Genomic DNA, 13,057 nt, shown 5'->3' on the forward strand with positions numbered 1-13,057 from the left:
AGGAGAGCGGGGCTGTAAAGAGCGACCTCAGTGAGGAGAGCGGGGCTGTAAAGAGAGATCTCAGTGAAGAGAGCGGGGCTGTAAAGAGCGAGATCTCAGTGAGGAGTGCGGGGCTGTAAAGAGCGAGATCTCAGTGAGGAGTGCGGGGCTGTAAAGAGAGACCTCAGTGAGGAGAGCGGGGCTGTAAAGAGAGACCTCAGTGAGGAGAGCGGGGCTGTAAAGAGAGACCTCAGTGAGGAGAGTGGGACTGTAAAGAGAGACCTCAGTGAGGAGAGCGGGGCTGTAAAGAGAGACCTCAGTGAAGAGAGCGGGGCTGTAAAGAGAGATCTCAGTGAGGAGAGCGGGGCTGTAAAGGGAGATTTCCAGGAGGAAAGCGGGGCTGTAAAGAGCGAGATCTCAGTGAGGACAGAGGGGCTGTAGAGAGAGATCTCAGTGAGGAGAGCGGGGCTGTAAAGAGAGATCTCAGTGAGGAGAGCGGGGCTGTAAAGAGAGACCTCAGTGAAGAGAGCGGGGCTGTAAAGAGAGATCTCAGTGAGGAGAGCGGGGCTGTAAAGGGAGATTTCCAGGAGGAAAGCGGGGCTGTAAAGAGCGAGATCTCAGTGAGGAGAGAGGGGCTGTAGAGAGAGATCTCAGTGAGGAGAGTGGGGCTGTAAAGAGCGAGATCTCAGTGAGGAGAGCGGGGCTGTAAAGAGCGAGATCTCAGTGAGGAGAGAGGGGCTGTAGAGAGAGATCTCAGTGAGGAGAGTGGGGCTGTAAAGAGCGAGATCTCAGTGAGGAGAGCGGGGCTGTAAAGAGCGAGATCTCAGTGAGGAGAGAGGGGCTGTAGAGAGAGATCTCAGTGAGGAGAGTGGGGCTGTAAAGGGAGATCTCAGTGAGGAGAGCGGGGCTGTAAAAAGACATTTGGTCACTCGACCAGGAAACACAAAGAATGGTTTAATGAGAAAGACCCGGAGTAGCTGATAATTCACAAGTGCAAGGCTTTTCTGAGCTTGAAGCAGCAAGCAACTCCGAGAGCCAAGCAGCTCCACAGAAAGCTGAAGTTCAGCAAAGAATTCCATGACCTAAAGAAAGATGGTGGGTCGAGAAAGGGCAGGAGATCCAGTAATTAGTCAACAATCATGATGCGTGAGGTTTCTTCAGCACAGTCAAGGCCACCCATGGCCGAAGCACCCAAGGCCCCACCTTACTGCTGGCCAAGAATTTTCCCAAATGTAGGGTAGCCTAAAGCTAGAGGACATAGGTTTAAGGTGACAGGGGAGAGATACAAAAGGGTCCAGAGGGGCAAATTATTTCACTCAGAGGGTGGTGAGTGACTGGATCGACCTGCCAGATGTGGGTACAATTTTGTCTTTTAAAAAGCATTTAGACAGTTATATAGGTAAGATAGGTATAGAGGGATATGAGCCAAATGGGGGCAACTGGGATAGCTTAGTGGTAAAAACTGGGCAGCATGGACAAGTTGGGCCGAAGGGCCTGTTTCCATGCTGTAAACATCTATGACCTCTATGACTAGGTGCTCATCAAGAACAGAGAGGCAGTCAGCACCCACTGGAAGGAGCACTTCGAAGACCCAAACTACATCTGTAATGTGAGTGTCCTCGACTCCATCTCGCAGAGTGCTACCCGTCAGCATCTCAGCACAACCTCAACCTGGCATGAGGTAGAAAGGCCATCTGACAGCTAAAAAACACAGAGCATCTGGAGCAGATGGAATCCCACTAAAACATGGTGGAGAAGCGCTATTGGTGTGAATACATGACATCATTACCATTATCTGGAAGGAGGAGAACATGCCACGAGATCGCAGAGATGCCGTAATCGTGAGCATCTTCAAGAAAGTTGACAAGTCCAATTGCAGTTGGTACAGAGGAATTTCCCTGCTGTGATCGCAAGTGTCCTCTTTAATTGCTTCTTCCTGTGGCTGAAGAGCTCCTCCCAAAGTCCTCATTCGGTTTCTGCCCTCTAAGGGACACAACAGACATGATCTTCACTACACCGCAACTACAAGAGAAAAGCAGGGAACAGCACCAACCCTTGTACATGGACTTCTATAACCTCACAAAGACTTTGACATAGTCAATGTTGAGGGATTAAGGAGCCTCCTCCTCTGTTTCAGATGCCCCCAAAAGTTTGTCACCATCCTCTGCCAGCTGCATGATGATATGCAAGTCATGATCCTGACCAATGGATCCATCATGGACCCAATTTACATTCGGACTGGGGTCAAGCAATGCTGTGACATCGCACCAACGCTCTTTTTGATCTTCCTTGTTTCAATGCTCCATTTCACCCTCAACAAGCTCCCCGCTGGAATGAAGCTAAACTACAGAACAAACAGGAATCTGTTCAAACTCCACCCTCAGCATGCAGGACCCAAAGTTGTCCCATCCTTTGTCACTGAACTACAGTAGGTAGATGATGCTTGCGCCTGCGCACACTTGGAGGCAAAGCTCCAAGCCATCGTCAACATCTTCACCGAGGCATACCAAGCATGGGCCTTACACTAAACATCCGTAAGACAAGGTCCTCTAGCAACATTCCCCCTCAGCACTGGCTCCCAATTATCAAAATCCACAATGAGGTGTTGGGCAACATGGATCACTTTCCATACCTTGGGAACCTACTGTCAACAAGGGCAGACATCGACAACGAGAGTACAAGTAGCTATATTTCAGGGATATTATGGTTTGTGTCAACATCATGAGCAACAACTAAAACCGCATTAATTATCACAGATCCTGAAGGGACTTGACAGTGGGTAGACACCAAGAGATTGTTTCTCCATCTAGAAAATCAAGATCTACCAGCCCCATTGCGCCCGGAAAGCAGCACGCCGCAACACAACGTGGCCGATGGAAGCTGGGAGATCCCGCTCCCGGGATCTAACCGGCTTGCAACGGTATCGAGATGGGGGTCTCGTGGGGGCTACCCGATCTCTTGCTACACTGAGGAGGTTCGGTGAGCAAAGCTCCGAAGTGCAGAAAGTGGGGCTATGTGCGGCCTTGGCCGCGCATTCCCCGCTGAGGCCCCCTAACTACCTGGGGGTTGGTTAAATGGCGGGATGTTTCCTGGCGCTGCGGACGCCGGGAAACAAACGGCTAAACGCGCTCACTATTCCCATTTAGTTAAATCGCATCCGTAGTCTCAGGGTAAGAGGCTGGTGATTTAACTGGGAGGAGGAGATATTTCTCAGGATCATAGAATCCTCACAGTGCAGGAGGCCATTCGGCCCATCAGTTCTGGACCGACCCTCTGAAAGTGCACCCGACCTAGGCCCACGCCCCACCCTAACCCCATCTAACAGTTTGAACAGTAAGGGGAAATGTAGCACGGCCAATCTACCTAACCTGCACCTCTTTGGGCTGTGGGAGGAAACCGGAGCACCCGGAGGAAACCCACAGGGAGAACGCGAAGAGTCCGCCCAGACAGTCAGCCGGGGCTGGAATTGAACCCGCCTGCCGCTGTGAGGTAGCAGTGCTAACCACTGTGCCGTCCCTTCATTCAAAGGGTTGTGAATTTTCGGAATTCTCCACCCCTCATGATCCTTGAATACGTTTCAGGCTGAGACAGGCCGATTTGTGTTCTCTCAGGAAATCCAGGAATATGGGGAGTAAGCGGGAAAATGCAGTTGAGCTGAAAATCAGGTATGACTGTACTGAATGTCAGAGCAGGCGAGATAGCCGTGTGGTCTAGTCCTGCTCCTATTTCTTGTGTTCTTATATTACCAACCCCAGAAGTGCGAGTGCTGCATAGAAAAGCCCTATTTCTTCATGACAGAAATCACTTCAGTGACCTAACATGAAAACACATACTGATAATAGGCTGGAGCTGAAAATCGGTTTTGTGTCCATCCTGATACCCTAACCTAAAAAATTGAAATGCTTGTTCACTCTTTTCTTTCCCACGATTGACCTTTAAACAGAGATTGCCATCATGGAAATGATTGATGCAAAGCCGCTGGAGTGTCTTATCTGCAGACTGTGACCAACGTTTAAAATAACTGTTTAAGTTGAGAAAATAAGGTGCCTTTTTCGAGGCAAAGTAGCTGCAACTTTGTGGGTTACCTTCAGTAGAATAGTTTACTGGCAAAAATTATGCTTAAGATATGTATTTTTGTCTTTGCTCTTTGTATTGCTTCATGTCTAATCTGGGTATTTTCTATACTTCATTAGCACAGTGGCACAGTGGTTAGCACTGCTGCCTCACAGCGCCAGAGACCTGGGTTCAATTCCAGCCTGGGGTCACTGTCTGTGTGGAATTTGCACGTCCTCCCCGTGTCTGCGTGGGTTTCCTCCGGATGCTCCGGTTTCCTCCCACAGGCCAAAGATATGCAGGTTGGATGGGGTTACCGGGATCGGGTAGGGGAGTGGGCTGAGGTTACGGTGTTCTTTCAGAGGGTCGATGAAGACTCGATGGGCTGAATGTTCTCCTTCTGCACTGTCGGGATTCTATGATTCCAAATAGACACCATTTAAAAAACAATTTCAGGTTGGGATGAATTCCACACCAAACGTGCTAGCAGAGCGCCTGCCGGCACAATCTTCTATAAGGCAGCCTCCCAATTGGCTGCCTTCATGTCCATCTTCCAATAAGAAACGAATGGGGATTCTTCACTTGCTTTGCGCAAGTGAAGGAGACACAGCCGGAGTGAGACATATCCAGTGCGGGAATTTGGAACTTGATAATTTGGTGCAGTGAGGCAATTCGCTGCAGAGTGGGAGAAGGTGCTTTTTTCCTACTGTTTTGTTCTCTCTCTTTCTTCTGGCCTGCAACTTTTAATCTGCAGGGAGAGAACCAGAGAGCATCTGAGACCCTCGGAAGGTAAGTAAGTGTTTTTTACTCATTTTTACTTTTATTACCTTTTCAAATTGTGTGGGGGGGGAAAAACTGAAGTGACGTCACAGAAAAGCTGTGACCTGATTGGCTGGTTGGGAATCTACACTAAATTAAAAATCTTAAGCATTGGTAAACTAATTAAACATAATTACTTAATTATAATTTAGAGGGGTATCTAAGCCAGAGATCGGAGAGTACTGTATTTAGCTTTCACATTTATAGTTGAAATCTAGTGCTAGGAAACATACAGTTAACAGTAACTTTTAAAAAAACTTTTCAATTTAATTTATACCGTTGCCATTACAGAGACCTGGTTGAGGGAAGGGCAGGATTGGCAGCTAAACGTTCCAGGATTTAGATGTTTCAGGCGGGATAGAGGGGGATGTAAAAAGGGTGGCGGAGTTGCGCTACTGGTTAGGGAGGATATCACAGCTGTACTACGGGAGGACACCTCAGAGGGCAGTGAGGCTATATGGGTAGAGATCAGGAATAAGAAGGGTGCAGTCACAATGTTGGGGGTTTACTACAGGCCTCCCAACAGCCAGCGGGAGATAGAGGAGCAGATAGGTAGACAGATTTTGGAAAAGAGTAAAAACAACAGGGTTGTGGTGATGGGAGACTTCAACTTCCCCAATATTGACTGGGACTCACTTAGTGCCAGGGGCTTAGACGGGGCAGAGTTTGTAAGGAGCATCCAGGAGGGCTTCTTAAAACACTATGTAGACAGTCCAACTAGGGAAGGGGCGGTACTGGACCTGGTATTGGGGAATGAGCCCGGCCAGGTGGTAGAAGTTTCAGTAGGGGAGCATTTCAGGAACAGTGACCACAATTCAGTAAGTTTTGAAGTGCTGGTGGACAAGGATAAGAGTGGTCCAAGGGTGAATGTGCTAAATTGGGGGAAGGCTAATTATAACAATATTAGGCGGGAACTGAAGAACCTAGATTGGGGGCGGATGTTTGAGGGTAAATCAACATCTGACATGTGGGAGGCTTTCAAGTGTCAGTTGAAAGGAATTCAGGACCGGCATGTTCCTGTGAGGAAGAAGGATAAATACGGCAATTTTCGGGAACCTTGGATAACGAGAGATATTGTAGGCCTCGTCAAAAAGAAAAAGGAGGCATTTGTCAGGGCTAAAAGGCTGGGAACAGACAAAGCCTGTGTGGAATATAAGAAAAGTAGGAAGGAACTTAAGCAAGGAGTCAGGAGGGCTAGAAGGGATCGCAAAATGTCATTGGCAAATAGAGTTAAGGAAAATCGCAAGGCTTTTTACACGTACATAAAAAGCACGAGGGTAGCCAGGGAAAGGGTCGGCCTACTGAAGGATAGGCAAGGGAATCTATGTGTGGAGCCAGAGGAAATGGGCGAGGTACTAAATTAATACTTTGCATCAGTATTCACCAAAGAGAAGGAATTGGTGGATGTTGAGTCTGGAGAAGGGTGTATAGATAGCTTGGGTCACATTGAGATCCAAAAAGACGAGGTGTTGGGCGTCTTGAAAAATATAAGGTAGATAAGTCCCCAGGGCCTGATGGGATCTACCCCAGAATACTGAAGGAGGCTAGAGAGGAAATTGCTGAGGCCTTGACAAAAATCTTTGGATCCTCACTGTCTTCAGGTGATGTCCCGGAGGACTGGAGAATAGCCAATGTTGTTCCTTTCTTTAAGAAGGGTAGCAAGGATAATACAGGGAACTACAGGCCTGTGAGCCTTACATCAGTGGTAGGGAAATTACTGGAGAGAATTCTTCGAGACAGGATCTACTCCCATTTGGAAGAAAATGGACGTATTAGTGAGAGGCAGCATGGTTTTGTGAAGGGGAGATCGTGTCTCACTAACTTGACAGAGTTTTTCGAAGAGGTCACAAAGATGATTGATGCAGGTACGGCAGTGGATGTGGTCTATATGGACTTCAGTAAGGCCTTTGACAAGTTCCCTCGTGGTAGACTAGTACAAAAGGTGAAGTCACACAGGATCAGGGGTGAGCTGGCAAGGTGGATACAGAACTGGCTAGGTCATAGAAGGCAGAGAGTAGCAATGGAAGGATGCCTTTCTAATTGGAGGGCTGTGACTAGTGGTGTTCCGCAGTGATCAGTGCTGGGACCTTTGCTGTTTGTAGTATATATAAATGATTTGGAAGAAAATGTAACTGGTCTGATTAGTAAGTTTGCAGACGACACAAAGGTTGGTGGAATTGCGGATAGCGATGAGGACTGTCAGAGGATACAGCAGGATTTAGATTGTTTGGAGACTTGGGCGGAGAGATGGCAGATGGAGTTTAATCCGGACAAATGTGAGGTAATGCATTTTGGAAGGTCTAATGCAGGTAGGGAATATACAGTGAATGGTAGAACCCTCAAGAGTATTGAAAGTCAGAGAGATCTAGGTGTACAGGTCCACAGGTCACTGAAAGGGGCAACACAGGTGGAGAAGGTAGTCAAAAAGGCATACAGCATGCTTGCCTTCATTGGCCGGAGCATTGAGTATAAGAATTAGCAAGTCATGTTGCAGCTGTATAGAACCTTAGTTAGGCCACACTTGGAGTAAAGTGTTCAATTCTGGTCGCCACACCATCAGAAGGATGTGGAGGCTTTAGAGAGGGTGCAGAAGAGATTTACCAGAATGTTGCCTGATATGGAGGGCATTAGCTATGAGGAGCGGTTGAATAAACTCGGTTTGTTCTCACTGGAACGACGGAGGTTGAGAGGCGACCTGATAGAGCTCTACAAAATTATGAGAGGCATAGACAGAGTGGATAGTCAGAGGCTTTTTCCCAGGGTAGAGGGGTCAATTACTAGGGGGCATAGGTTTAAGGTGCGAGGGGCAAGGTTTAGAGTAGATGCACGAGGCAAGTTTTTTACACAGAGGGTAGTGGGTGCCTGGAACTCGCTGCTGGAGGAGGTGGTGGAAGCAGGGACGATAGTGACATTTAAGGGGCATCTTGACAAATACATGAATAGGATGGGAATAGAGGAATACGGACCCCGGAAGTGTAGAAGATTGTAGTTTAGTCGGGCAGCATGGTCGGCATGGGCTTGGAGGGCCGAAGGTTCTGTTCCTGTGCTGTACCTTTCTTTGTTCTTTGCTCTTTGTTCCTGAGGCTACAGGCCCTCAGCAGCCCGCTGAAGGGTTGGAAACTGTCACTGTAGGACAGCAAACACAAGGGCACCTCCATCTTGAGGCACCTTCAGAAAAGATATTACATTCTAAAATTAAAATGTGGTTACAGCTGCCAGGCCACGCCTGTGGAGAATCCCATGTGGCCTGCTGATCCCTGTGCCCCTAGTATGAGGGGAAGAGGGAGGGGAAACTGAAAGAGGTTACTTGAACCCTCTCGCCGTTTGCTGGCCAGCGCCTGGGATTTATGTCAGTTGGGTGTCCATCCGCCAATGGGATGATCTCAGTGTTGCTCCAATCTGCCCACAATCGTGGAATTATTTAATTTGCCTACCTGCCATTACCAGGCATGTAGCTGCTGCCTTTGATGACACATCTCCGGCGGGACCGCCGAGGAATGTGCAGACTGCTGATATGCACATATTCCACATATGAAGTTTTGAAACCTTTGGCCACATTGGCATCAAGTTTGAATTGGTTTTGGTTTGGCAGCTGGAAACTGATTATGTTAACAAATATCACTTACAGTTCCACCAAGTCCAGAAGATCAACGAAGGCCTTAGATTCAATTCTCTCCAGGGAATCGCTCTGGGAAATATCACTGAAATACAAGGGCATGAAAACAAATTCATTCCATGGGCTGTAGAAATATAAAATGAAAATGCCTATCCCAATCAGATAATTGCCCGCTGTGTATCACACATATTCAATGATGGGCTTAGTAGCAGGGCCCGGGGGCTCGCTGAACTCGTGGGTAAGAGAGTTCGGTTTCGGATGGAGAAGGTCATGGCGGATCAGGGGGCAGGTGTTTTGATGGGGGGTTTTGGTGGTGTTGGTTGGCGTGTCTGCCCGAATTGGGATGATGTAGGGTTTATGAAGAGGATATTGGCTGCCATACCAAATCTGGACACGCATCAATTAATTCTAGGTGGGGACTTGAGTGCAGTGTTGATTCCAAAGATGGAGCGGTCTGGGCCGTGCTCGGTGGCCACTGTGGGGGTGGTGGTGGTGTTGGCAGCGTTTGTGGGGGAGATGGGTGGAGTGGACCGGTGGCGGGTGTTGCATCCAGGGGTAGAAAGTATTTTTTTTGCCAGTGCATCATGTGCACCCAAGGATTGGCTGCTTTGTTGCTGTCGGGAGTGAGGAGGGCGGAGTTTTCAGTGATTGTCATTTCAAATCATGCTCCACATTTAGCGGATGTGGTCCTTGAGAGGGGGCCTGTGCAGAGGCCGGCTTGGAGGGTGGATCTGGGGCTGCTTGCGGATCCGTGTTTTTGTGTGAGGATGGGAAAGGTGATTGATGATTATGTGGGGTTTAATAAGAATGGGGAAGTCTCACCGTCGGTGGTTTGGGAGGTGCTGAAGGCGGTGGTAAGGGGCCAGACCAACTCGTATAGGGTGCTGATGGATAGGGAGGCAAGGGAGGACCGGCAGTGGCTGGTATATGAAATCCTGGAAGTTGATGGGAAATATGTGGAAGATCTCACTCCAGAATAGAAAGGAACTGCAGGTGTGGTTTGACCTTTGATCTACAGGGTAAGCAGTACGTCAGTTGAGGTGGGTGAATGGGAGAAGAGCAGTCTCTTGTTTGCAGGAAAGCTCCACCGGGAGGCAGTCTCACAAGAGTCAGAAGGTAAGAAGATAAGTAAGTGATTTTTACTTATTTTTACTTTCATACCTTTTTTCAAATTGTGTGTGTCGGGGGGAAACTGAAGTGACATCACAGAAAAGCTGTGGCCAGAGTGGCTGGTTGGGATTCTACCCTAAATTTAAAAAAATTTGAGTATTTGGTAACTAATTAAACATAATAACTTAATTATAATTTAGAGGGATATCTAAGCCAGAGATCGGAGAGTACTACAGTTAGAATCACATTTCTATTAGAAATCTAGTGCTAGGAAACAGATAGTTCTGCACTGTAAATTCGATGAAATAGTTGACAGTAACTTTGACATTTAAAAAAAAATATTTAAAAAAAAAAAGACTAATTTTAATTTTAATTAATTGACGCAATGTCAGTTAGAGGGGTGCTGTGCTCTGACTGTGAGATGTGGCAGGTCCGGGAGGCTTCCAGCGTCCCGGATGGCTTCATCTGCACAAAGTGCACCCAACTGCAGCTCCTCACAGACCGCATGGTTCGGTTGGAGCAGCAATTGGATGCACTTAGGAGCATGCAGGTGGCGGAAAGCGTCATAGATCGCAGTTATGTAAATGTGGTCACACCCAAGGTGCAGGCAGAGAAATGGGTGACCACCAGAAAGGGCAGGCAGTCAGTGCAGGAATCCCCTGTGGTTGTCCCCCTCTCGAACAGATATACCCCTTTGGATACTGTCGGGGGGGATAGCCTATCAGGGGAAAACAGCAGCAGCCAGAGCAGTGGCACCTCGGCTGGCTCTGATGTTCAGAAGGGAGGGTCAAAGCGCAGAAGAGTAATAGTAATAGGGGACTCTATAGTCAGGGGCACAGATAGGCGCTTCTGTGGACGTGAAAGAGACTCCAGGATGGTATGTTGCCTCCCTGGTGCCAGGGTCCAGGATGTCTCCGAACGGGTAGAGGGCATCCTGAAGGGGGAGGGCAAACAGGCAGAGGTCGTTGTACATATTGGTACTAACGACATAGGCAGGAAGGGGCATGAGGTCCTGCAGCAGGAGTTCAGGGAGCTAGGCAGAAAGTTAAAAGACAGGACCTCGAGGGTTGTAATCTCGGGATTACTCCCTGTGCCACGTGCCAGTGAGGCTAGAAATAGGAAGATAGAGCAGATAAACACGTGGCTAAACAGCTGGTGTAGGAGGGAGGGTTTCCATTATCTGGACCACTGGGAGCTCTTCCGGGGCAGATGTGACCTGTATAAGAAGGACGGGTTGCATCTAAACCGGAGAGGCATAAATATCCTGGCCGCGTGGTTTGCTAGTGTCACACGGGAGGGTTTAAACTAGTATGGCAGGGGGGTGGGCACGGGAGCAATAGGTCAGAAGGTGAGAGCATTGAGGGAGAACTAGGGAATAGGGACAGTGTGGCTCTGAGGCAGAGCAGACGGGGAGAAGTTGCTGAACACAGCGGGTCTGGTGGCCTGAAGTGCATATGTTTTAATGCAAGGAGCATTACGGGTAAGGCAGATGAACTTAGAGCTTGGATTAGTACTTGGAACTATGATGTTGTTGCAATTACAGAGACCTGGTTGAGGGAAGGGCAGGATTGGCAGCTAAACGTTCCAGGATTTAGATGTTTCAGGCGGGATAGAGGGGGATGTAAAAGGGGAGGTGGAGTTGCGCTACTTGTTCGGGAGAATATCACAGCTGTACTGCGAGAGGACACCTCAGAGGGCAGTGAGGCTATATGGGTAGAGATCAGGAATAAGAAGGGTGCAGTCACAATGTTGGGGGTATACTACAGGCCTCCCAACAGCCAGCGGGAGATAGAGGAGCAGATAGGTAGACAGATTTTGGAAAAGAGTAAAAACAACAGGGTTGTGGTGATGGGAGACTTCAACTTCCCCAATATTGACTGGGACTCACTTAGTGCCAGGAGCTTAGACGGGGCGGAGTTTGTAAGGAGCATCCAGGAGGGCTTCTTAAAACAATATGTAGACAGTCCAACTAGGGAAGGGGCGGTACTGGACCTGGTATTGGGGAATGAGCCCGGCCAGGTGGTAGATGTTTCAGTAGGGCAGCATTTCGGTAACAGTGACCACAATTCAGTAAGTTTTAAAGTACTGGTGGACAAGGATAAGAGTGGTCCGAGGATGAATGTGCTAAATTGGGGGAAGGCTAATTATAACAATATTAGGCGGGAACTGAAGAACATAGATTGGGGGCGGATGTTTGAGGGCAAATCAACATCTGACATGTGGGAGGCTTTCAAGTGGCAGTTGAAAGGAATACAGGACCGGCATGTTCCTGTGAGGAAGAAAGATAAATACGGCAATTTTCGGGAACCTTGGATGACGAGTGATATTGTAGGCCTCGTCAAAAAGAAAAAGGAGGCATTTGTCAGGGCTAAAAGGCTGGGAACAGACTAAGCCTGCGTGGAATATAAGGAAAGTAGGAAGGAACTTAAGCAAGGAGTCAGGAGGGCTAGAAGGGGTCGCGAAAAGTCATTGGCAAATAGGGTTAAGGAAAATCCCAAGGCTTTTTTCACGTACATAAAAAGCAAGAGGGTAGCCAGGGAAAGGGTTGGCCCACTGAAGGATAGGCAAGGGAATCTATGTGTGGAGCCAGAGGAAATGGGCGAGGTACTAAATGAATACTTTGCATCAGTATTCACCAAAGAGAAGGAATTGGTAGATGTTGAGTCTGGAGAAGGGGGTGTAGATAGCCTGGGTCACATTGTGATCCAAAAAGACGAGGTGTTGGGTGTCTTAAAAAATATTAAGGTAGATAAGTCCCCAGGGCCTGATGGGATCTACCCCAGAATACTGAAGGAGGCTGGAGAAGAAATTGCTGAGGCCTTGACAGAAATCTTTGGACCCTCGCTGTCTTCAGGGGATGTCCCGGAGGACTGGAGAATAGCCAATGTTGTTCCTCTGTTTAAGAAGGGTAGCAAGGATAATCCCGGGAACTACAGGCCGGTGAGCCTTACTTCAGTGGTAGGGAAATTACTGGAGAGAATTCTTCGAGACAGGATCTACTCCCATTTGGAAGCAAATGGACGTATTAGTGAGAGGCAGCACGGTTTTGTGAAGGGGAGGTCGTGTCTCACTAACTTGAGAGAGTTTTTCGAGGAGGTCACTAAGATGATTGATGCATGTAGGGCAGTAGATGTTGTCTATATGGACTTCAGTAAGGCCTTTGACAAGGTCCCTCATGGTAGACTAGTACAAAAGGTGAAGTCACACGGGATCAGGGGTGAGCTGGCAAGGTGGATACAGAACTGGCTAGGCCATAGAAGGCAGAGAGTAGCAATGGAGGGATGCTTTTCTAATTGGAGGGCTGTGACCAGTGGTGTTCCACAGGGATCAGTGCTGGGACCTTTACTCTTTGTAGTATATATAAATGATTTGGAGGAAAATGTAACTGGTCTGATTAGTAAGTTTGCAGACGACACAAAGGTTGGTGGAATTGCGGATAGCGATGAGGACTGTCGGAGGATACAGCAGGATTTAGATTGT

General features: G+C 48.2%; 1 protein-coding gene across 1 annotated transcript in view; it reads right to left on the minus strand.

Annotated features, from left to right (window-relative positions):
* lhcgr (luteinizing hormone/choriogonadotropin receptor) overlaps window positions 1-13,057 on the minus strand; it is a 227,068-nt gene that overhangs the window by 110,018 nt on the left and 103,993 nt on the right. Inside the window, exon 4 of the mRNA XM_072511287.1 lies at window positions 8,478-8,552. Within this exon, the coding sequence (XP_072367388.1) occupies window positions 8,478-8,552 (75 nt within the window). The remainder of the gene's footprint in view (window positions 1-8,477; window positions 8,553-13,057) is intronic.

Source organism: Scyliorhinus torazame, chromosome 1 (assembly GCF_047496885.1).
Source record: "Scyliorhinus torazame isolate Kashiwa2021f chromosome 1, sScyTor2.1, whole genome shotgun sequence".
NCBI lineage: Eukaryota > Metazoa > Chordata > Chondrichthyes > Carcharhiniformes > Scyliorhinidae > Scyliorhinus > Scyliorhinus torazame.